This window comes from Eschrichtius robustus, chromosome 2 (assembly GCF_028021215.1).
Source record: "Eschrichtius robustus isolate mEscRob2 chromosome 2, mEscRob2.pri, whole genome shotgun sequence".
In the NCBI taxonomy this organism is placed as follows: domain Eukaryota; kingdom Metazoa; phylum Chordata; class Mammalia; order Artiodactyla; family Eschrichtiidae; genus Eschrichtius; species Eschrichtius robustus.
In genome coordinates, this window is record NC_090825.1 from 40,984,425 (window position 1) to 41,009,565 (window position 25,141).

The 25,141-nt window shown below is 35.9% G+C and overlaps 1 protein-coding gene across 1 annotated transcript in view; it reads left to right on the forward strand.

Moving 5' to 3' along the window:
- NDUFS4 (NADH:ubiquinone oxidoreductase subunit S4) overlaps positions 1 to 25,141 on the forward strand; it is a 124,020-nt gene that overhangs the window by 73,765 nt on the left and 25,114 nt on the right. Inside the window, exons 3-4 of the mRNA XM_068532730.1 lie at positions 12,707 to 12,879; positions 23,695 to 23,768. Coding sequence (XP_068388831.1) covers positions 12,707 to 12,879; positions 23,695 to 23,768 — 247 coding nt within the window. The remainder of the gene's footprint in view (positions 1 to 12,706; positions 12,880 to 23,694; positions 23,769 to 25,141) is intronic.

A 25,141-nucleotide genomic window follows, 5' to 3' on the forward strand; every position in this document is an offset into this window, starting at 1 on the left:
TGTGGTGGCTTCTCTTTGTTGTGGAGCACAGGCTCTAGGCATGCGGGCTTCAGTAGTTGTGGCACGTGTGCTCAGTAGTTGTGGCTCGCGGGCTCTAGAGCGCAAGCTCAGCAGCTGTGGCTTCACACGGGCTTAGTTGCTCCGCGGCATGTGGGACCTTCCCAGACCAGGGCTCAACCCCGTGTCCTCTGCATTGGCAGGCAGATTCGTAACCACTGCGCCACCAGGGAAGTCCCTACAATGTGTCTTTCTTTTCAGATTTTTACCTTTATGAAAAAGAAAACACTTTAAATGTTCATCAGGACCTAATGGACTAGGCCAGAAATGGCATCATGTGGCTTTGCAGCTCTTTGTTCTTTGTGTTTTCATTTTATTTGTTTATCAGATATAAATAAATGGGAGAATTTTCTCCAGATTGTTTTTTTTCCTTCTCCAGCAGATATCCCCAGCAGTCAGTTAATTAGATAATAAGCCACTAGAAAACACCTCAGTTAACCAATCTACAATCTTTACAAGTTTTTTTTACTGTGTTTTTAGATGAATGTACAATGAGAAATTCAACATTAATAATTTTGGATTTTCTTATCACAAAAAATAAAATGAAGGACCTCAGCTACAAGAAGTTTATCAACCGGTTTGAATCTAAAAAGTAATAAATAAATGTATCTTCCATGAGACATGTATAAAAAGAACTTCTATAATTGTATAAATTCCTTTGATGTATTTTCCTCTCAAGATTATCAACTCTGTGTTTGACGAGTGAAAAATAAATCTGTAATCAGTTGAAATTTGGGTTTATAAACATATTATAATAGGGACTGTTTCACAAACACAATATGTAAAGCAGTATTAAAATCTGAGAAAACAAGTGTTCTGTATCTACTTTAATAAATGGTTATTCTTTTTTGCCAGTGTAAAAAAAAAAAGCTCTTGCTTTTATTTCATCTAGTTTGACAATCTCTGCCTTTTAATTCCCATTTGATTTCTTTTCTCCTCTCCTCCTGCCTACCTTTCTCATCTTCATTTTGGATTGAGTACATTTTTGGAAACCCATTTTATATTCTCTGTTGATGTTTTAGCTGTATCTCTTTTATTTTTTTAGTGGTTGCTTTAGGGAATACAACATGCATTCTTAACTTTGTACAGTCTCCCATGAACTAATAATATATCACTTTACATGTAACATAAGAATCTTGAATCAGTGCTTCCATCTGTCTCTCTAGTCCTTTGTGTTAATGTTGACATAGATTTCACTTCCACATATTTTATAAACCTCATAGTAAATTATTAATATTGCTTCAGATAATCAGTTATCTTTTAAAGAAATTAAAGAAACAAGAAGAAAAATATTTTGTATTTACTTAAAAATTTACCATTTCTGGTATTCTTCATTCCTCTTTATAGATACAGATTTCCATCTGGTGTCTCTTTCCTTCAGCCTGAAGAACTTCATTTAACATTGTTTGTAGTGCAGATCTTTTGGGACAAAAACTCTTAGCTTTTGTTTATCTGGAAATGCCTTTATTTTGCCTCTGCTTTTGAAATACTTTGTCTTAGCTCAGGCTACCATAACAAAATACCATAGACTGAATGGATTAAACAGCAGAAATTAATTATCTCATAGTTCTGGAGGCTAGATGTCCAAGATCCAGGTGCCTGTGTGGTTGGTTTCTGGTTAGGACTGTCTCCCTGGCTTGTAGATGGCTGCCTTCTCACTGAATCTTCACATGGCAGGGAAGAAAGAGAAAGAGGATTCACCCTGGTGTCTCTTCTTATAAAGGCACTAATCCCATCATAAGGACCCCACATCATGACCCATCTAACCCTAATTACCTCCCAAAGGCCTTGTCTCCAAATACCGTGATGTTTGGGGTTAAGGGTTCAGTGTATGAGTTGAAGGTCAGGGGGACGCTGAATGTTATGGACATTCAGTCCATAACAACCTTTTCATTGGATATAGAATTCTAGATTGACGGTTTTTATTTTAGCACTTTAAAGATGTCATTCCATTTTCTTAAAAAAAAAAAATTGTAGTAAATATACCTAACACAAAATTCACCATTTTAACCACTTTTAAGTGTACAATTCAGTGGTATTAAGCACATTCACAGTATTGTGCAACCATCACCATTATCCATTTCCAGAACGTTTTCATGACCCCAAACCGAAACTGCGAACCCATTAAACAATAACTCCCCATTACCTCCTCCTCCTAGTCCCTGGTTACCTTTATTATACCTTCTGTCTCTATGAATTTGCCAAATAATATATGATATAAGCAGAATCATACAATATTTGTCCTTTTGTGACTGGCTTATTTCATTTAGCATAATGTTTTCAAGGTTCATCCATGTTGTAGCATGTGTCAGAACTTCATTCCTTGTTAAGGTTATGTTGTATATATGTGCCATATTTTGTTTATCCATTCATCCATTGATGGACATTTGGGTTGTTTCCACCTTTGCGTGTTGTGAATAATGCTGCTATATACATGGATGTACAAATATCTGTTGTAGTCCCTGCTTTCAGTTCTTTTGGGTATATACATGGAAGTGGAATTGTTTGGATTATATGGTAATTCTATGTTTAACATTTTGAAGAACTACCATACTGTTTTCCACAGTGACTGTACCATTTTCACATTCCCACCAGCAATACACAAGGGTTCCAATTTCTCTACATCCCCACCAGCACTTACTTTCCATGTTTTAGATAATAGCCATCCTAATGGGTGTGAAATGGTATCTCATTGTGGTTTTGATTTGCATTTTCTTAATGACTAGTGATATTGAGCATTTTTTCATGCATTCATTGGCCATTTGCATATCTTCTTTGGAGAAATGTCTATTCAAGTACTTTGCACATTTTCTTGTTGAGTTGTAGGAGTTCTTTATATAGTCTGGATATTAATCCTTTATCAGATATATTTCCTTTGGTGCACAAAACTTAGGAGTTTTATAGTTTTAAGCTTTTACATTTAGGTCTTTGGTCCATTTTGAGCTAACTTTTGTATATGGTATAAAGTAAAGGATCCAATTTTATTCTTTGGCATTTGGGTATGCAGTTTTTCCAGCACCATTTGTTGGTGCTTTCCCCATTGAAATGGTCTTGGCACATTCCCCCCCCCCTCACCTTTTTTTTTTTTACTATGATAAATCCAGTTACTATCTGTTACCATACAGTTATAGTAGTTATTATTGACTATATTCCGTATGGTGAACATTACATCTCCCTGACTTATTTATTTTATATCTGAAAGTTTGTACCTCTTAATCCCCTTCACCTATTTTGTCCACCTTCCAACCACTCCTCCCTCTGGTAACCACCAGTTTATTTCCTGTGTCTATGAGTCTGTTTCTGTTTTGCTTTTTAGATTCTACATATAAATGAAATCATATAGTATTTGTCTGTTTCTGTCTGACTTATTTCACTTAGCATAATACCCTCTAGGTCCATCCATGTTGTTGCAAATGGCAAGATTTCATTCTTTTTTAGGGCCGAGTAATATCCCATTGTATTTATACATACATCTTCTTTATCCATTCAGCTATCAGTAGATGCTTAGGTTGTTTTTATATCTTGGTTATTGTAAATAATGCTGCAATGAACATAGGGGTGTATATATCTTCTAAATTGGAATTATTTTCTTTATTTCATTTTCATATTGTTCATTGTTAGTGTATAGAAACACAACTGATATTTGTTGTGTGTTGATTTTTTTTTTTTATCCTGCCACTTTGCTGACTTGTTCATTAGCTCTAGCAGGTTTTGTGATTGTGTGTAGAATCTTACAAATCTGTGAACAAAGATAATTTTACTTCTTTCTTTCCAATCTGGATGCCTTAAATTTATTTTTCTTGCCTAATTGTTCCTCTTCAGAACTCTGCCTCACAAATGTTAGTAGCCCTGAACTCTAATCCCTACCTTCTCAGCTCAGTGAGACTCCGGTGTTCTGCTTGGGCTCCATCATGGTCTGGAATGTGCCTCCAGGCATAAAGCTGGGACATTTGTAGGACTACAACATGAATTTTCCTTCTTTCAGGGATGACAGTATGATGCTGCCTATTATCCAGTTGTCTAATATCTGAAAAAAGTTGCTTAACTTTCCCAGTTTTATAGTTTTACATGGCAAAAGTGGTAGTCTGGTATGTGTTACTCCATCATGGATCCCAATGAAAATCCATATACTACATTGTGACAATCTTTTACAATAATGGCTTTAATGAATCTTTAATTTTTTAAAGCAACCTTTAACAATTTGCTCTGTTATTGATGCTCTCAGTTCTTTCTATAAAACATCCTTACCAACACACTACATACTATGGCTTAATTTAGGTTTCATTTTAGTATACTACCAGACTTCAGCTCTCAGTAATGAGTCATGTTTACCAAGACTCAGCTGTGCTTGTTTCCACACCTTTCTATGCCAGTTTTACTTGCCATTGTAATTACATAATTTAATTGGATACTACAGTCTGAATGTTGCTATATGGGGGACAAAGAGTTCTTTATATGACAGTTGTTTTGAATACTTTGAAAAGACAATAAAGGTGAATTTCTAACACGATCTTTGTCAAATTAGGTGGAGGTGAAACAATTATATAAAAGGTTGTGATGTAAAAGCAAATCTAGACAGATTTTGGACTCACGTTTCACAAGTGTCTTTGTATTCTCACTTCCCATTTAAAAAACCAAAACTATAAATTGTAGATATGCAGTTTCTTGGTAGTTTACGGAAGAAACGACACTTGGAATTCTTACCACTGGACTTACACTCAAAGGAAAGGTACTGGCCCTATATCAGAAGATTATTGAAAGAATGTACATGTATGCTTTTTAAGTTATAATACAGTGTTTAAAGTGTGGCTGTGTATGCGTGCATGTGTGTATTTACTTAACGATCCTCTATTTTCACTAATATTTTCAGTTAACTGAACAACTATCAGTTCCTAAGTCAGAAATGAGACTTCTATTGCATAGCTTAACTTCTATTCTTACGCTAAATTAACGAGGGATTGTCTTATACATTTTGTGTCTCCTTGAAATCTAGTTTGACTTGCACAGCATTGCCTCGAGTATTGCTTTATTAAGCTAGAAACATTCAGCTTTAGATTCATTATTTTCAGCTTCCTTTCCAGATTTAACTAATTTCATTTATTGCTTAAACCATCACTTGATTTCCGGATGTTTATTTACCTTCTTTTCCTTTGCCCTGATTTTTATTCAACAGTTATTTCGTATTTAGTTCTCTGGTGTTGTGGCTTTTGTTCTCATAATTCTTAATTTATGTTGTGTGTATGTCAACTTTTTAATTTATTACCAGGATATGAGGAAGACTTTGATTAGGAAATAACAGATTGGATCGTTTAAAAATGTAATATGCTATATAAGTTCCAAGTGTTCTGTGTCCAAAATTTTTTTCCCTTTATTTCAGCTTCTGAAAAAGCTATTATGTGACCTAATATAGCTACATGAGTTAGTGATTTAAAAATCAAAAAAATTCTGGAACATTGGATTAAAAAGCAAAAGGGGAGAAGGGTTTATGTATTAAAAAGTTGATCATTATTAATACGTTATATCTTTCTCTTAAGTTTAAAAAATTATTAGCTTAATAACTTTCAGAATGCTTCAGTGAAGCATACTGGTTTTCGATGAGGCAGTATTGACTGTTCATTTATTTATTAAGCTTTTTTTTTTTAAGTAACTTTCAGTTGTTTCAAAGTTAGTAGAAAATGAAGATTGTTTCAAGTGTTTCCTTATAAAAATGAAGGAAGTCTTCCAATGGAAGACTTTTCCTGATTTGGGGGGAAAAGTTTATTTCTGTATAATCTTTTTTAAATTATAGAATTCCAGGGGAGTTCCCTGGTTGCCTAGTAGTTAGGATTCCAGGCTTTCACTGCCGTGGGCGGGTTCAATCCCTAGTTGGGGACTGAGATCCTACAAGCCACGTGGCATAGCCAAAAAAAAAAAAATTGTAGCATTCTGTCTTAAAATAGTTGTTTAGTAGACTTGATTTGGCTATGCCATATGTCAAATCATGTACTATAACTATGTACAGTATTTCAGAATATGAAAATATTCACCATCCTTACACCATTACAAAAAGATTATACATCTCTATGATGTTCCAGAGTTATATTTTAAACAGTTAATTAGATTTTAGGTGTTACCTTTTCCCACCTGTTTCTACTGGTATCAGCTCCTATAAAGTAATATCATTAGGGTCAATTTTGAGGATAATGTTTCTACAAGTCAAAAATCAAACTCATCTCCTTTATAGTTTTGTATGGAAGAATATACAATAAATAAATTCAATCCAATTAATATATACCTGTTTCTCTGTGCCGTTAGAGTATAAATGGAAATTGGCCCACATGTGGTTGACGATATAAAAAATTTACCACCCCTTTGGAAAGCAATTTGATAACATCAGGAACCATGGAAATTATTATAACCTTTGATCCAGTTAGCATTACCCTCAGTGACTAACCTTAAAGAATTAGGCTACTGAGATTTTCATTGCAGTAAACTGTACTTTAAAAGAAATAATAACAAAACAATTTGATTTTTCGATAATAAGGAATTGGCTAAGAAATTGTGGCATATCAACTTCATAGATTATCAATGAGGCCATTAAAACAAGAAATATGAAAACTGGGTAACTACATGGAGAAAAAAGTAAGTGATGTGATACTTAACAATAATGCAAAATAACTTTATTATTATTATAACTATATACAGTGGATATGTATATAGATAATTATTGGTAGGTAATATACATAAGAAAAGCAGTTGCTAGGGTTTTTAACATATGGATATATTTTTAAATTTTTTCTTTAATTTTTTTATAACGTTTTAACTGTATCTTCTTAAAATCATAAGTATCCTGAAAGAATCATCTTCTGTCTCCCTCTTTAGTCAGAAAAAGTATTTTCTGATACTTTTGCACCTTTAAAACCAAATGCAATCTTTCTTTTATTTGACCCCCATGGCATTTATCACATTTTACTTCATATCCTGACTTAATCCTTCCAAACACTGCTATGAGGTAGGTTTTGTAGTGCTTTTTTTTGTTTGTTTTTTTTTTGGCCGAGCTGCAGGGCTTGTGGGGTCTTAGTTTCTCCACCAGGGATTGAACCCGCGCCCTCGGCAGTGAAAGCGCAGAGTCCTAAACACTGGACTGCCAGGGAATTCCTTGTAGTGCATTTTTTTAAAGGAGGAAACTGACAGAGTTTAAGCAACTTGTCAATACCGCATAGGTTGCAAACGGTGGAGCTTGGGTTCTTCAAGATTTATCTGAATCTTAACTAATACTGTATTTTACAGTAATGATTATTTAGTTATCCCCCCCTCCTTATGGGTACACAGATTATAAACTTTTAAAATTCAGGATTAAAGTCTTATTTTTATATTCTCTTCAGTCCCTGGCATAGATAACTTGGCATAGTAGGATCTGTCAATTTGAATTGAAACGAACAAAGGTAAATTGTACCTTGTTCCTTTTGTTGTATTTTATTTACTGACTCATATTCTTCAAAGAAGATGGGAGTTTTTTTCATCTTAACAACAGCCTCCCGTTACTTGTTCACTCTGTCCTTTTTGAAAAGTCAAATAGTACTTTTCATGAGAATGGAGACCATGTCTATACTATTGAGCATTGTGTCCATTGTCTAATACATAGTAGACATTAAATATACATGGGACATCTCTTTATTGCCCAAGCACTTTACATACATTATTTAGTCCTCATTTTACTTTGTTTAATTGATCCTTATAGATGATGATTTAGAAGTCTATTAATTTACCCAACATAAGTTGCGATTCTAACCCAGTTTTGACTCAGCCCTTTGCTTTTAGCCATTGCTCTACCCTCTCCTGCTCAGAAGGATCTAGGAGTAATGAAAATAGTTTGAGATTGAGACACATGTCTCTAATTCTTAGTTTTTTTGCTCTTTATATGATTAGCTGCATCATTTGCTTGATCCGTTGTTAATATCTTAACAACATTCCATTTAAAACTTAACTTTCGGTTTCATGGTAACTTTGCCCAATATGCAAGATATAATGGATATCATATTTCAACACTTGTTTCATTACCTGGTTAGACTCCTACATCAATATGTTGCTTTAACAAACAAACAAAAATTGGTTCTGCTGTCACACTTCTAATGTATTTTTACAGTTTTGATTGTATCTTGAATCGCTGTGGCCACTAACTTTTTAGAAATGTTTAAAGTTCTTCCATGGTAAGTAAATACATATGGTTATGCTATCTGCCAACTCTTTGTTAATTTTCAAACTGTAAAATTTATTTTGTAAAATGTCCTTCATTACTTACTTATGAGACCACTTAATGAGTTTCTTGTGTTAAGTTTCTGTAGGGCACTTGAAAGGAAGTTTTTATTACAGATCCAGGATTGTTTTCCTTTTAACATCTTTCATGGTTGAAGTAGACTATAAACACAATCATCAAATTTAGATCAGTTTTAGCCCTAAAATAAATTTAAACACATAATTGGTAACTAATAGCCTGCAATAGAACAAGTTTCTATGAGCAATATTTGTACTTAATATTCCAATATGTACTCTATTAAAACTTTTCAACATTGATCCATAATAACATGCAATTTAGTCAACTTATTACCAAAAAGCCTGGTAAAAATTTTGGCTGTTCTGGGTGTACTGAGAGATCTATCAAAAATTCATCCAAAGTGGTGAAAACCTTTTTCATTAATTTCTCTTTATGACAAGTGTAAAGTATTAAGGTTAAGTGGGTGGGGCAACCGGAAGTAATTACTAAGGCCAGTGGCATTTTTGTGGTTTAATAAAGGCAGAAGCTAATTATTCAGTTTTTATTTAAGTGAAATGGTGCCAAAAAGGAGGTTCCTGCAGAGCAGCTGCACTCCTTCAGTGTTACCCTAATTTACCAAAGACACAACTGTCACAAACAAAACTTTTAAACTTGATATATAGCCACAAAAGTAAGGAGGCTTTTGTTTGGAGTGCATGCAGAAGAACTCCTTTATACAAATCAACTGGCAGATGACGGACAATGATGAAAATTTGATTCTTTGAAGTCATAATAGTCATTGAAATGTGTGAAATTCTGGTATTGAAAAGAGAGCGGCCAGCAAGACTCTAAATCCTGGGTGGTTGCAAGAAGCTTGCTGGGAGGTTTTTCTGCATTTTGACACCAACTTCCCATTGCTTGTTCCCTGCTTCCTTTGTTTAAAAAAAAAAAAAGTTGAATTCACACAAGATAAATGGGGACAGTTGATAACCGAGTCATACAGTTTTTGTATGGAAAACTAATATTTTATAATGGAAATTGGTGTTTGAAAAAATAAAGTTCATTTACATATACTGGCGTATACTTTCTTAATGATTTTTAAAATTCCTCTTCCATTTAACTAAACTAGACTTGTGAAATGGAAGGTCAGCTATCAGCTCTTCTAGAATTTAAATTGTGGAAGAGATGGTACTGAAAGAGTAGAACTTTGGAACTATGATATGCTTCTTTTCAGTAGCAGATTTTTAAGTTTGAATGCCCTTTAATCTGTGAATCATGATGAGCTAATTAGTTACTGTTTCTTAAAATAGCATATTGTACATAAGGTTGTGTTTCCAAAACTTTATTAAGATAGTGACATTCTTTAATAATATAAATATAGGTTTCAGGCTTGACCCAACTGTTTAAAATTAAGTTTTAAAATTCAGTAAGTCTGTATATATTATCTATAGGGTTACTTGTTTTATTAGAATTTATAGATAATTATTAACTGATGAGTCTTGAGGTTCTTCAGGTGCCAACTTGAAGGCTTCTCGTATCTTATGTGATTTAACTTTTTTGTAGTCATAGAAAATTTGTGAATTATTCTTTATAAATTGCCTATTTTACCAGTCAAATGAGAAATCTGTAAAAGGCAACATTGGCATCTTCAGAGCATTTCTATCTTTTGTAAATGGGTTTTTAAAATAATCACAGATGATCCGTATTGCAACAGAGAAGTAGAAATCTAGAGAGAATATCATTAGTTCAATATAGTTTAAGTAGTTTGCAGATTACTTATTTATTTATTTATTTTCAAAAGTTGAGTCACAGGTAGGTGAGTGACAACTTTGAGGAAAGCAAAGCATTGAAGACACAAGTAAAAAGTTCAACATAGTGCCTCATAGTTCTTTTCAAGTATTACATTGTTTTAATGGAATCTTGGAATGGGAGCTTTAGCCCATTGAAATGTCGCTTAAAGGACATGTTCCTCTGTCACTAGCTGAAGCTGTGTGGATGAAATGATAACAATAGAGTGTTGTGATGCATTTAAAAAGTGTGAGAAATCAGTTTGTCTAGACTGAGAGTGTGCCTAGAGGGACTAGGAATTTTAGAGCTTCTGTGCCCTTTAGGTGTCAAGTATGTGAGAGATGCCAAGCCTTTTTATTCTGTCTTTGGCAGCCGTTCAACTCGGCTGCAGTACCTTACGTGTCTTCTGCAGGCAAAGACAGGGATTCTATGTCAGAACAACTTGGGCTTCAAAATTTGGAAACTCATTTGTTCGAATGCCAGCTTTACTGGGGGAAGATATCAGTAAATAATTGCCGTAATTTGAGGGGGCATGGAAGCACTGTCAGCTAGGAGCTTAGCAATATTTTGTAGCCACTGATTTTAAAGAGGTTTTCCATCATTAAAAAATCATTCTATCCCTTTCTGCTTTGATAGTACAAATCAAGAGATACTCTTTCCGTTTTATTAAAGCTTTATTGGTTTTCAAATTACTTTGGCATATGCACACAATATAGACATTTATTAAGAAAAAGTAAGTCTGTTTCCTATGATCTCATCTTTCTGAGGTAACTGGTATTAGGAGATTAATATATTTCCTTTTCTATAAGTCTTAATTAAAAGAATAGCTAACTTCCAGCTCCAGTTTTTATGATCTCAGCTTAGAATGGAGGGGTTGCTATGGAGTTTGACAAGGATGCCTCACCCCATAATTTCGTAATACACTTATATTGTTTGTTTATACTTTGCTTCGACTATAACTGAAGAAATAGGACATATTAATATGAAGATATATAGTATTAAATAATAAGTTAATATGAAAGATTACAAATGCTGTAGTGAATTCAAAGGGGGAAATAAATATTAAGGATTTCCCAGGAGCTGAGTCTCTTTCAAGCTCTTGAGTAGAAGAATATGCTTTAGAAAGTCATTAAATATAATAATACCTGAAATTACTTTTCTTTGAGGTTTAACTTGACAATTAGAAGTTACTAATTAAAACTTATATTCATGTCTTTAAAAATTATGTACCAATTGTACTTGTTTTGTTTTTATTTTATCCCATAAGCAAAGAAACTTTTTAAAAATGTAGGCATATACTAGAAGTACATTTTTGTGTAAATATTTGTATGGATCATTTCAGTAGTTTCTCCAAACAGACAAGCTGTGACAAAGTAACCACACCTAATTATTGGTACAGGTGGAAAGGTATAGTTGCCAGCTAAAATAACTTTAAAGAATTGGTTTTTTAATCTGTGGGTAGAGAGACTAGTCGAGTCAGAAATACATTTAGTTTTTTCCCAGTACCTATTGCAACTAAGTACTTACACTAATTCTTTGGTCCAAAGCATTGATTAGAGTGGAACCACAAATAAACGTTAGCCTTCATTAGAGGACATATTACAGTGAAATTAAAATTGACAAAATGGGCTATATTTTCTAGTTTTCACAAGTTTGGTATACTCATTTCCAGGTTAAACCTGTTGTTTTTAACCAGTTAAAATTTACCTTAGTAAGTGAACCATGATTTTAAAATGCTTCATTTATAAGAATAATATAGTTGACCCTACTATGTTCTTACGTTGATAAAGTATTTTACCATTACTAAATGGAGACTTAAATTCTGAATTACTTTGTTATTTTGCGTCCTGATTGCTATTATAAATTGATAAATATATCTAATTTAGGGCATCAAAATTGTATGCATTCATCAGTTGAGCATTTGTTACTGGATAGAAATATAGAAAAAGAGTCAAGAAAGTTACCATTGTTTTCATCTCACGCTTCTGCAAAAATTGTGCAAATTTTTTGGCTGTGCTTTGCAGAATAGATTTGACATCTATCTGATAGCATTTTCTCTTCAATAGGTTTCACCAAAGGGAGATAAATCAAAATGCTAGTTAAAGTTGTTAATTGATTTTAATTGTTTACAAACAGGGTCAGGCCTTCCTCTGAAGGGAATGCCTTGTCGTAAGCAGTTTGACATAGAAACCATTGGTAATAGATTTTTTTTTCTATTTAAAATTTAGTCACTTTTTATATTATTATTTTTAATATCCCTTTACATTCTTTCTCTGCTACCTAATTAGCAGGTAATTCGTTACTTGCTTATGAAATAACAGTCTATCGTATACGGGCTTTTCTACCAGCAAAATCTTCAGAAATTACCAGTGCTTTGTTGTACAGAAGGGACCTAATTTTTTTTTATGAACCCTTCCCCACTGTACCCTAACACTCCCCCAATATATCTTTTCCAAATATCAAAATAGCAGTTTACATGGTAAAATAACAAAGTAGTGAATTAAGTCAGAAGCTTAAAAAAACTTATAAATAAGTATGAATAGAATTGCAAGATACAAGAAGCAACAAAAAAAAACGCATTAGGGTGTATGTGGGCTGTTAGAAACACGTTTGCTTGTTTTTCTGTAGGATATTACTACTTTAACTGGTGTTCCAGAAGAGCATATCAAAACTAGAAAAGTCAGAATCTTTGTTCCTGCCCGCAATAACATGCAGTCTGGAGTAAACAACACGAAGAAATGGAAGATGGAGTTTGATACCAGAGAGAGATGGGAAAATCCTTTGATGGGTTGGGCATCAACGTGAGTACTTTGGTTTATTTGAATATTATTTTCAGCTCTCTTTTTCTGTGTAGATTTTCCTTTTAAGTACACTAGTTTTCAGACTCTTCTGTGTGTACAGAATGCTTTTTTTTTTTTTTAATTTATTTATTTTTGGCTGTGTTGGGTCCTCGTTGCTGCACGCAGGTTTTCTCTAGTTGCGGCGAGCGGGGGCTACTCTTCGTTGCGGTGCGCATGCTTCTTATTGGGGTGGCTTCTCTTGCTGTGGAGCACGGGCTCTAGGTGCATGGGCTTCAGTAGTTGCAGCACGTGGGCTCAGTAGTTGTGGCTCATGGGCTCTAGAGCACAGGCTCAGTAGTTGTGGCGCACGGGCTTAGTTGCTCCGCGGCATGTGGAATCTTCCCGGACTAGGGCTCGAACCCGTGTCCCCTGCATTGGCAGGCAGATTCTTAACCACTGTGCCACCAGGGAAGTCCCCAGAATGCTTTATGACAATACCTTTTGAGATAATTTGTGTAGATATCACTATGTTTGATGATATAGATGTATATATTACTATAAGTGTGGCCCAGCAAAATAAACCATAAAAACAGTCTTTTTCAGAGTACTATTTATTGGATAAAAATGGCTGACATTGTGAGCACTCTTAGCAAGGTCCCCAAGCTATATATATTAGTTTAAGATACACTGTATGAATAGTGTTAATAATTTAGTGACACTTTTACTTGTTTATAAAATAAAACTTACTTATAAAATATTTTTTTGTTATTTATAAGAAGAGATTAGATAAGTTTAGAAATTGGCTATTTTGAGGGAAACTTGTAAGTTCCTGAGATGTTGTGATTAATAAATTTACAGGCATTGGAATAAAGTAGTCATAAATTCTGTGGCACTAATGAAATCAGTGACCTGAATCTCTATGGTGGATAAGGCCCAAATGTTAAAGAGCAGGACTGCCTCTAGTTGAATGAAAGAAGCTGCTACTAGAGAAAATAGCTAGATATTCAAGAATATTATCTCTCTTACTGAGACTACTGGAACATTATATGTGTTCAGTCTCCAGTTGAAGGTAGTTATCAGTTTAAATTATGTCTCATTTTAGAAAAGTATGACACTTAACATCTTTTCCTGATGATGTACCTGGGAGAATTTTTGTTTAAAATATCTACCATGTTGCAGTTTAAATAGAATTATATTTTATTTGGCAGAATGATACATAGGCATGGTTTTTCAGGTGTTGCTGGTATCTTTAGATTTTATGTTTCATGTAATATATGGAGTGTTGTTGTAAATCACACACTCATAGAGACTAAAGAAATTTATAAGGAATAACTTTGTCTGTACCCAGTGGTTGAAATGTTAAGATTACTCATTTTTTAAGTCACATGATCTTTTAATGTGTTCATCTATACACAAGGTTCATCCATTGCACTATCTATTGATGGCATCGGGTAGTTTTCATTTGGGGTTATTATGCATAATACTAAAATGAAAATTCTTGTACATATCTTTTGGTGAATGTATGACTTCATACTAATAATATGCTAATTAACCCCTGAAACATTAATTATCAGTTAATAAACCAATTTATATTAAGAAATATCAACAATCTATTAATTCTCCATCCCTTATGCTTATATAGTTAATGACAGTTAAATAACTGATAGAAAACCTTGAACTTGTGGAAGATATATTTTATGCTTTATTAGGGTAGGTCTGTTGCAGTTTTATCCCTCTTCTTAATCCTGGAACATAATCTGGGAAAATAAAAAGGCATGGCCTTTCTGAGGTTTTGATGGAAAGCACAAGGTGTTTACTAACTCCTTCTAACTCTGCGGAACTCCAAACTCAGTCTCCACTGTAGCAAGTGGACAGTTGCTGAAATCTCTGTTGGGTTCTCTCAGCCTTCTCAGCTATTGTTTTAAAGCCTTGTCCATTCATGTGCAATTCAAAAGTTCTCTGTTCTGGGGATTCCTCCTTTTTACTGTTTTTGCTCCTAAATTTCCAGCTTCACTGGGAATACTAAATTCCATCTCCAGACTTCTTGTGCTTACAAGACTATGGCTTTCTGCTTGAGTGCTTGATGCTCCTTGCTGTCTGAACTAGAGAGCACCTTCAGGGGAAAAATTGTATAAACTTGGATCAAGTCCACTGTGGTTCCATTTTTTCAAAGTTTTTGAGTTGGACAGTGAATTTGGGAGTTGAACTTAGGAAGACTGATCTGGCATATAGGGATCTTACGGGAGTCCCAGAATCGTAACCATTTTGTACAACTTGTGAATCTTCACTTCAGTGAGTGCTATTTCCCATGTATTCTCTTCTGTGTATATCTCATATCTTTACACTATCCGAATTACTTTCTGAACCTTCTTTTCTATATTTTTTATTCCATGTATCTAAACGATGTTTCACAGAATACTATCCTTGGCTTAGAGATTCAAAATAAATATTTGTAGCAAAACAGCCTTTTAATAAACATGCTAATAAAAGTGACATTTCTGAAATTATATGGTTATTTTGTAAAGAGTCTATGTAGATTTGTAAACATTACCACTATCCTAGTTTGAAGAACTCAATTAGATGTCAGATCTTAGAGCATTATTTTTTTGAAGTGGCCGAAAGCTGAAAAGAGTATTGTCAGTATGATGTATTCTAAAGAGTATTCTCCCTAATGATGAAGGTTCATTAAGAAGAGTAGGTGTTGTTGCCATCTATTTGGGGCAGGGAGGCAGTAATGGTAGTAGTAGTAACTGTTGTACTCAGCAATTTTCTTGATACTAAATTTTTTAAATTGAGGTATAGTTGATGTACAATATTAGTTTCAGGTGTACAGCACAGTGATTCAAAATTTTACAGCTTATACTCCATTTAAAGTTATTATAAAATATTGGCTATATTTCCTGTGCTCTACAATATATCCTTTTTAAAATTATTTATTTCTTTATGTATGTATGTATGTATTTATTTATTTATGGCTGCGCTAGGTCTTCGTACCTGCGCAGGTGCTTCCTCTAGTTGTGGTGAGTGGGGGCTGTTCTTCCTTGCGGTGTGCGGGCTTCTCATTGCTGTGGCTTCTCTTGCCGCAGAGCACGGACTCTGGGCACGTGGGCTTCAGTAGTTGCAGCATGCAGGCTCAGTAGTTGCAGCGCTTGGGCTCTAGAGCTTGTGGGCTTCAGTAGTTGTGGCACATGGGCTCAGTGGTTGCAGCTCGTGGGCTCTACAGCACAGGCTCAGTAGTTGTGGCGCACAGGCTTAGTTGCTCCGTGGCCTGTGGGATCTTCCTGGACCAGGGATCCAACCCGTGTCCCCTGCATTGGCAGGTGGATTCTTAACCACTGGACCACCAGGGAAGTCCCTGCAATATATCCTTGCAGCTTATATATTTAGTACATAGTAGCTTGTACCTCTTACTCCTCTACCTCTATCTTACCCCCTCTTCCCTCTCCGCACTGGGAACCACTGGTTTGTTGTCTATGAGTCTGTTTCTGTTTTGTTATATTTATTCATTTGTTTTATTTTTTTAGATTCCACATATAAGGGATAACATATATATATGTATTTGTCTTTCTCGGTCTGATTTATTTCACTAAGCATAATACCCTCTGGGTCTATCCATGTTGTTGTAAATGGCAAAATTTCATTCTTTTTTTGTGGCTGAGTAGTATTCCATTGTATATGAATACCACATCATCTTTATCAATTCGTCTGTTGATGGACATTTAGGTTGCTTCCATATCCTGGCATCTGTAAATAATGCTGCTGTGGACTTTGGGGTGCATGTATCTTTTCAAATTAGTGTTTTCATTTTTTTCTGGATATATGCCCAGGAGTGGAATTGCTGGGTCATACGGGTAGTTCTGTTTTTAGTTTTTTTGAGGAACCTCCATACTGTTTTCAATAGTGACTGCACCAATTTACAATCCCACCATCAGTGCACACGGGTTCCCTTTTCTCCACATCCCTGCTAACGTTTGTTATTGTGGCCTTTTTTTTTTTTTTTTTAACTTCATTTATTTATTTATTTATTTATTTATTTATGGCTGTGTTGGGTCTTCGTTTCTGTGCAAGGGCTTTCTCTAGTTGTGGCGAGCGGGGGCCACTCTTCATCGCGGTGCGCGGGCCTCTCACTGTCGCGGCCTCTCTTGTTGTGGAGCACAGGCTCCAGACGCGCAGGCTCAGTAGTTGTGGCTCACGGGCCTAGTTGCTCCGTGGCATGTAGGATCCTCCCAGACCAGGGCTCGAACCCGTGTCCCCTGCATTGGCAGGCAGATTCTCAACCACTGCGCCACCAAGGAAGCCCTATTGTGGCCTTTTGATGACAGCCATTCTGACAGGTATGAGGTGATATCGCACTGTGGTGTTGATTTACATTTCTATAATAATTAGGGATATTTAACATCTTTTCATGTGGCTATTGGCCATCTGTATGTATGTCTTTGGAAAAATATCTATTCAGGTCTTCTGTATATTTTTGATAGGTTGTTTTTTTTTTGATATTGAGTTGTATGAGCTGTTTATATATTTTAGATATATTAGTCATATCATTTGCACATATTTTCTTCTATTCAGTAGGTTATCTTTTCATTTTGTCAGTGTTTTTTTTTTTTTTTTTTTTGCTGTGCAAAAGCTTTTAATCTGATTAGGTACCATTGGTTTACTTTTGCTTTCATTTCCTTTGCCCTAGGAGAAAGATCTAAAAGAATATTGCTGTGAATTATGTCAAAGAGTGTTTTGCCTATGTTTTCTTCTAGGAGTTTTATGGTTCCTCATCTTACATTCAGGTCTTTAATCTATTTTGAGTTTATTTTTGTATATGGTGTGAGGAAATGTTCTAATCCCATTCTTTTACATGTAGCTGTCCAGTTTTCCCGGCGCCATTTGTTGAAAAGACTGTTTTTTTCTCCATTGTATACTCTTACCTCATTTGTCATAGATTGATTGGCCATTAGTGCATGGGGTTTATTTCAGGGTTCTGTAGTCTGTTCCATTGATCTATATGTCTGTTTTTATGTCAGTACCATACTGTTTTGATTACTGTAGCTTTGTAGAAAAATCTGAAGTCAGAGAGCATGATACCTCCAGCTCTGTTCTTTCTCAAGATTGCTTTGGCTATTTAGGATCTTTTGTGTTTCCATACAGATTTTAGAATTATCTGTTCTAGTTTTGTGAAAATGCCATTGGTATTTTAATAGCGATTACATTGAGTCTGTAGATTGCCTTGAGTAGTATGATCATTATAACAATATTAATTCTTCCAATCCATAAACATGGTATATCTTTCCATCTGTTTGTGTTGTCTTCAGTTTCTTTCATTGGAGTCTTACAGTTTTTCAAGTCCAGGTTTTTTACCTCTTTTGTTAGATTTATTCCTAGGTATTTTATTCTTTTGGATGCAGTGGTAAATGGGATTTTTTTCTTAATTTCCCATTCTGATAATTAGTGTATAGAAATGCAACAGATTTCTGTATATTAATTTTGTATCCTGCAACTTTACCAAATTCATTGATGAGCTCTTGTAGTTTTTTGGTGGTGTCTTTAGGATTTTCTATATATGGTATCATGTCATCCGCAAAACAGTGAAAGTTTTACTTCTTCTTTTTTCAAGTTGAATTCCTTTTATTGCTTCTTGTCTGATTGCTGTAGCTAGGAGTTTCAGTACTATGTTGAATACAGGTGGTGAGAGGGGGCATCCTTGACTTGTTGCTGATCTTAGAGGGAATACTTTCAGCTTTTCACCATTGACTGTAATGTTAGCTCTGGGCTTATCATATGTGACCTTTACTGTGTTGAGGTATGTTCCCTCTGAACCCACTTTGTGGAGAGTTTTTAACATAAATGGATGTTGGATTTTATCAGAAGCTTTTTCTGCATCTATTGAGATGATCATATGGTTCTTATTCTTCAGTTTGTTAATGTGGTGTATCACATTGACTGATTTGCAGGTATAAAATCATCCTTGCATCACTGGGAAAAATCCCGTTTGATCATGGTAGATGAACCTTTTAATGTGTTGTTGAATTTGGTTTGCCAATATTTTGTTGAAGATTTTTACATCTATGTTCATCAGTGATATTGGCCTGTAGTTTCCTTTTTTGTGTGATATCTTTGTCTAGTTTTGGTATCAGGAAGATGCTGACCTTGTAGAATGAGTTCAGAAGTGCTCTTCCCTCTGCAATTTTTTGAAATAGTTTGACAAGGGTAAGTGTAAACTTCTCTAAATGTTTGGTGGAATTAAACTGTGAAGCCATCTGGTCCTGGGCTTCCTTTTGTTGGGAGTTTTTAAATTACTGATTCAATTTCATCACTGGTAATTGGTCTGTTTATATTTTCTATATCTTTCTGGTTCAGTCTTAGGGGAGTGTACATTTCTAGGAATTTGTCCGTTTCTTCTTCTTCTATGATTCCTTGTGTTTCTCTGGTGCAGCCTGTAACTTCTCCTTTTTCATTTCTAATTTTGTTGATTTGGGCCCTCTTTGTTTCTTGCTGAGTCTGGCTAAAGGTTTATCAGTTCTGTTTATCTTTTCAAAGAATCAGCTCTTAGTTTTGTTGATCTTCTGTATTTTTTTTTAGTTTCTGTCATTTATTTCTGCTATCATCTTTATTTCTTTCCTTCTACTAACGTTGGGTTTTATTTGTTCTTTTTCTAGCTCCTTTAGGTATAAGGTGAGGTTGTTGAGATTTTTCTTGTTTCCTGAGTTTGGCTTGTATCACCTTAAACTTATCTCCTGGAGTGGCTTTTGCTGCATCCTATAGATTTTGGATCATTGTTGTTTAGGAGCATATTGTTTAACCTCCATGTGTTTGTTTTTTTTGCAGCTTTTTTCTTGTAGTTAATTTCTAGTCTCATAGTGTTTTGGTTGGAAAAGATGACTGATATGATTTCAATTTTCTGAAGTTTACTAAGACTTGTTTTGTGGCCTAGCATGTGATCTATTCTGGAGAATGTTCCATGTGCACTTGAGAATTTGTATTCTGTTGCTTGTGTTTGGAATGTTGTTGGATATATATATATATATATATATATAGTTTTATACAAATGTATAACTTTTAAGGCCATTTGTTTTGTCATTTAAGCCAGTGTTTCCTTACTGATTTTCTGTCTGGATGATCTGTTCATTGATAGGAGTGTTAAAGTCCCCTTCTATTATTGTGTTACTGTCAATTTCTTTTTTTATGTCTGTTAATTTTGCTTATGTATTTAGGTGCTCTTATGTTGGGTGCATATATATTTACAATTGTTATATTTCCTTCTTGGATTGATGCCTTGATCATTATGTAATGTCCTTCTCTGTCTATTGTTGCAGTCTTTGTTTTAAAGTCTGGTTTGTTGTTGTTGTTTTAATATAAGTATTGCTACCCCAGCTTTCTTTTCATTTCCATTTTCAAAGAATACCTTTTTCCATCACCTTACTTTCAGTGTGTCTTTAGGTCCAAAGTGAGTCTCCTGTAGGCAGCATATATATGAGTCTTGTTTTTATATCCATTCAGCTGCTCTGTGTCTTTTGATTGGAGCATTTACATTTAAAGTAATTATTGATAGGTATATACTTATTGCCATTTTGTTAATTGTTTTGGATTGTTTTATAGTTTTTGTTCCTTTCTTTTTATTTTGTTCTCTTCCCTTGGGATTTGATGACTATCTTATATTTGGATTACTTTCTCTTTTTTGTGTATTATTATAGATTTTTGGTTTGTGGTTACCATGAGGTTTATATATAGCAATTTATATGTGTGTGTGATTATTTTAAGTTGCTTTCTTGATTTCAAACTCATTTTAACAACCCTGCATTTTTACTTCCCTCCCCCTAAGAATACAGTTTTTGACATCATATTTTACATCTTTGTTATGTATATCTTTTAACTGCTTATGAGGACATATATGATTTTACTACTTTTGTCTTTTAATCTTCCTAGTAGCTTTCTACATGGTTGATTTACTACCTTTAACATTTCCTGTAAAGCTGATTTGGTGGTGCTAATCTCTTAGCTTTTGCTTGTCTGTAAAACTTTTGATTTCTCCACCAAATCTGAATGAAAGCCTTGCTGGGTAGAGTATTTTTGTTTGTAGGTTTTTTTTACTTGTATTATTTAAAATATATTATGCCATTCCCTTCTGGCCTGCAGAGTTACCACTGAAAAGTCAGCTGATAGCCTTATGGGGAGTTCCCTTGTAAGTAACTTGTTGCTTTCCCTCTTAATTTTTAATAGTCTCTATCTTTAATTTTTGCCATTTTAATGACAATGTGTCTTGCTCTGGTCCTCTTTGGGGTGATCTTATTTGGGACTCGCTATGCTTCCTGGACCTGGATGTCTGTTTCTTTTTCCCAGGTTAGAGATTTCAACTATTATGTTTTCAAATATGTTCTCTACCCCTTTTTTTCTCCTTTCTTCTTCTGGGACTCCTATAATGCAAATGTTAGTATGCTTGATGTTGTCCCAGATGTCTCTTAATCTGTCCTCATTTCTTCTTCTTCTTTTCTTTTTTTTTTTCCTTTGTTTTTTTAGCTTCAGTGACTTCCACTACTACAACTTCCAGCTCACTGATTCATTCCTCTGCATCATCTGTTGATTCCTTCTAGTATACTTTTTATTTCAGTTACTGTAGTCTTCAACTCTGGTTCTTCTTTATATTTTCTTTTTGTTAAACTTCTCACTGTGTCATCCATTTTTATCCTGATTTTTTTGATCTCTACAATCATTACTTTTAACACTTTATCGGGTATCTCCACTTCACTTAGTTCTTCTGGTGTTTTATCTTGTTCCCTCGTTTGGAACTGATTCTCTTGCCTCATTTTGCCTGATTTGCTCTTTTTATTTCTATGTATCTGGCAGGTTAGTTTTGTTTCCCAACATTCAAGAAGTGGCCTTTTGTAGATGTCCTATGTGTCCTAGCAGCACACTCCCCTCTTGTCACCAAAGCTATATGCGCTAGGGGTGCCGCTTGTGTGGGCTGCATGGGTCCTTCTGTTGTGGCAGGTTGACTACTGTGGGCAGTCAGATAGATGTGGCTGGCCCCTGGTCCAGTTGTTTGCTAGGCCTTACCTCGTGTGGAGGAGGCTGGCTGCAGAAACCCAGGGTGTCACAGGGCTAATGCTGGCTCACTAGTTGGCAGAGCTGGGTTCCTGGATCTAGTGTCAGCCTACTGGTCGGTGGGGTCATTTCCTGACATGGCTGGCTGTGGGTTCTGTGGTGTCCCAACACTAGTGCTGGCCTCATGGTGAGTGGGGCTGGACTCCAGGTCAGCTGGTTTAGTAGTCCAAGATGTCTCGGTTCTGGTGTCAACCTCCTGGTGTGTTGGCTGGATCCTGGATAAAGCAGGCTGTGGGGCTGCAGTGGTCCTGGGGTTGGGACCACCTGCTGTTGGGCAGGGTCTGGTTCCGGGGCTAATGTCCTCCCACTGTTGCATGAAGCTAAGTCCTGTGGTCTCTTGCTGCAGGGCCCAGGGGTCCTAGAGCTGGTGTTGAATGAATGGTGAGTGGGGCCAAGGCCAAGGGGTTCTGGGGCTAGTCCTGGCTCACTGGTAGGCAGAGCTGGGTCCTGGGATCTCTGGCTACAGAATCCTGGGGGTTCCTGCTGAACTGCTGTTGTCCACTACTGGGTGGTACCAGGACAGCTGAGGGAGGTGAGGGATCCACGATCCACGGTGTCTCAGAGCTGGTGTTGTCCTGATGGTCCACAGAGCCAGGGCCTATGGGGTCCCAGGGCTGGTACTGCCTGTTGGTGGGTAGGCTGGGTCCTCTATGGCAGGTTGAGGGTCTGCTGTGGTCCTGGGGTCTCTGGCTGCAGGGCCTTCTGGTGTAGAGGGCTGTGTCCCGGGGCAACTATGGGCTCAGAAGTTCTTAAGGCAGCCTGCCTGCTGGTGGGTAGAGCTGTGTTCCCACCCTGTTAATTGCTTGGCCTGAGGCACCTCACGATTGGTGCCTACAGCCTTGTGGGTTCCAGTGGTAATGAGCTATTGGGAGGGTTCCAAAATGGCACTTGCCACTGTCCTCGTGGTAGAATGAGCTCCCCAAAATGGCTGTTGCCAGTTTTCTACATCCCCAGGCTACAGTTGCCTCCTGCCTCTTCTGGAGACTCTCAAAGATAAGCAGGTGAGTCTGACCCAGGCTGCCTTCAAATTACTCTTCTGCCCTGGGTCCCAAAGTATGTGAGATTTTGTGTGAACCTTTTAAGAGTTAGTCTCTATTTCCCACAGCCCTCTGGGTCTCCTGAAAGTAAGGCCCATTGGCTAAAGCCAAACGTTCTGGGGGCTCGTCTTCCCAGTGCAGGATCCCTGGGCTTGGGAGCCCGATGTGGGGCTTAGATCCATTGCTCCTTGGGCAGAACCTCTACAATTGTAATTATCCTTCTCTTTGTGGGTAGCCCACCATGGGTAGGGGTCTCCCTCTCCCACCTGTCTCATTGTGGTTCCTTCTTTATATCTTTAGTTATAGAAGATCTTTTCCACTAGATTCCGGTTTTTCTCAATAGTTGCTGTGTAAACAGTTGTAATTTTGGTGTGTCTGTGAGAGAGGTGAGCTCAGGGTCTTCCTAGTTCACCATTTTGGCCATGTTCCTTCTCATTTTGATGAATTTGTAAGGTTTAAAGAAAAACCTAAGAGGATTCTCATTCTCTAATTTTTTTTTAAGTTTAATAAATGATTTTATTTGAGATTAAAGATTGCTGAATATCTCTGCAATTTTAAATTTTTTAATTTGACAATACATGTTAGAAAAATCAAATTTAACACAGAAAAACATATTCAAACATTTAACAGTTTTAAAGAAGTGATTCAAAATAAGTAATTTTCAGCCAGAGGCTAATGTTAAATCCTGGAAAAAAATTGTTTCTTACAGGGCTGATCCGTTGTCCAACATGGTTCTAACTTTCAGTACTAAAGATGACGCAATTGCCTTTGCAGAAAAAAATGGTGAGTTTGGTTTGTTTTTGTTTTGCTTTGACAAATAAAATCAAGATATTATTTTATGTTCTTAACCTTAATTAGATTCTATATCCCTAACTGGCATTAAGTTGAATGAAATCTCTCAATGTATCTAATCCAGTGGTTTTTAGATTTTTTTTTTTTTTTTTTACAACATGAGAATATACCCCTCCGAAAAAAATTCTAAAAGTAAATGCCCATGTAACATATAAGTCAAACTGCTCTAAATTTGAAGTAGAGACAGGGCATAAAACTACTTGTCTAATTCCTATCTTGCTTATGAATTCCTCTGCAAAATCATTAACATTAGGTTTTTAAACTCCAATTAAACATCTCATAAGGCAACCTATTCCAGTTTTGACATCTGGTTATTATTTCTTACTTTGAGCCAAAATCTCATGTCTGTTACTTTACCTAATAGCTTTTCAATTATTTGAAAATAGTTATCATTACCATATTTCCTCTAAAATTTCGTGCAAGCCTGAATATCTACATTTGCCACTTTTATTGATATGTTGGGCCTAGTACCAAGCATAAGCTCATGTCTACAATTATATTAATACAGCCTCAGAGTATATTATACCTCAAAACTACTGTAGCCACCTAAAACTATTGGCCTATGTTGGTCTTGCTTTCAACAAAAATACAGAATGTCTTTTTTTCTCATTTTCTGCTGTTAAGCCATGCAACACAGTAGTGAAAGGAGGCTTTGGAGGCAGACCATTCTGAATTCTAATCCTTATTATGCCACTTGAAGCTACATGATTTTGGATTAATTTCATCATGGACTTAATGATTCTTCGTTGTTGAAATAATGGTACTTACCTTAAGGTGTAGTTAGTCCAGTATTTGATACATAATAGACGTTCGTTTGGTAACTATTAGTCCTGTTCCTTACCTCCCTCTCCATCTGTTATTTCTGCTGTTTCTCTCGGATTTTAATGCAGTACTGTGCATTTGTATCTAATGCATTCTGTTGTTCTAGTTGGTCAAATTGAATTTGAATCTAATTTAGCTATCTATTTGAATGACGTACCGTCCATTTAAGTATGTTATTACTATAAGGCAATACATAAGTGTAAAAGATTATTAGCAGGGCTTCCCTGGTGGCGCAGTGGTTGAGAATCTGCCTGCTAACGCAGGGGACGCGAGTTCGAGCCCTGGTCTGGGAAGATCCCACATGCCGCGGAGCAGCTGGGCCCGTGAGCCACAATTACTGAGCCTGCGTGTCTGGAGCCTGTGCTCCGCAACAAGAGAGGCCGCGATAGTGAGAGGCCCGCGCACAGCGATGAAGAGTGGCTCCCACTTGCCACAACTAGAGAAAGCCCTCGCACAGAAACGAAGACCCAACATAGCCATAA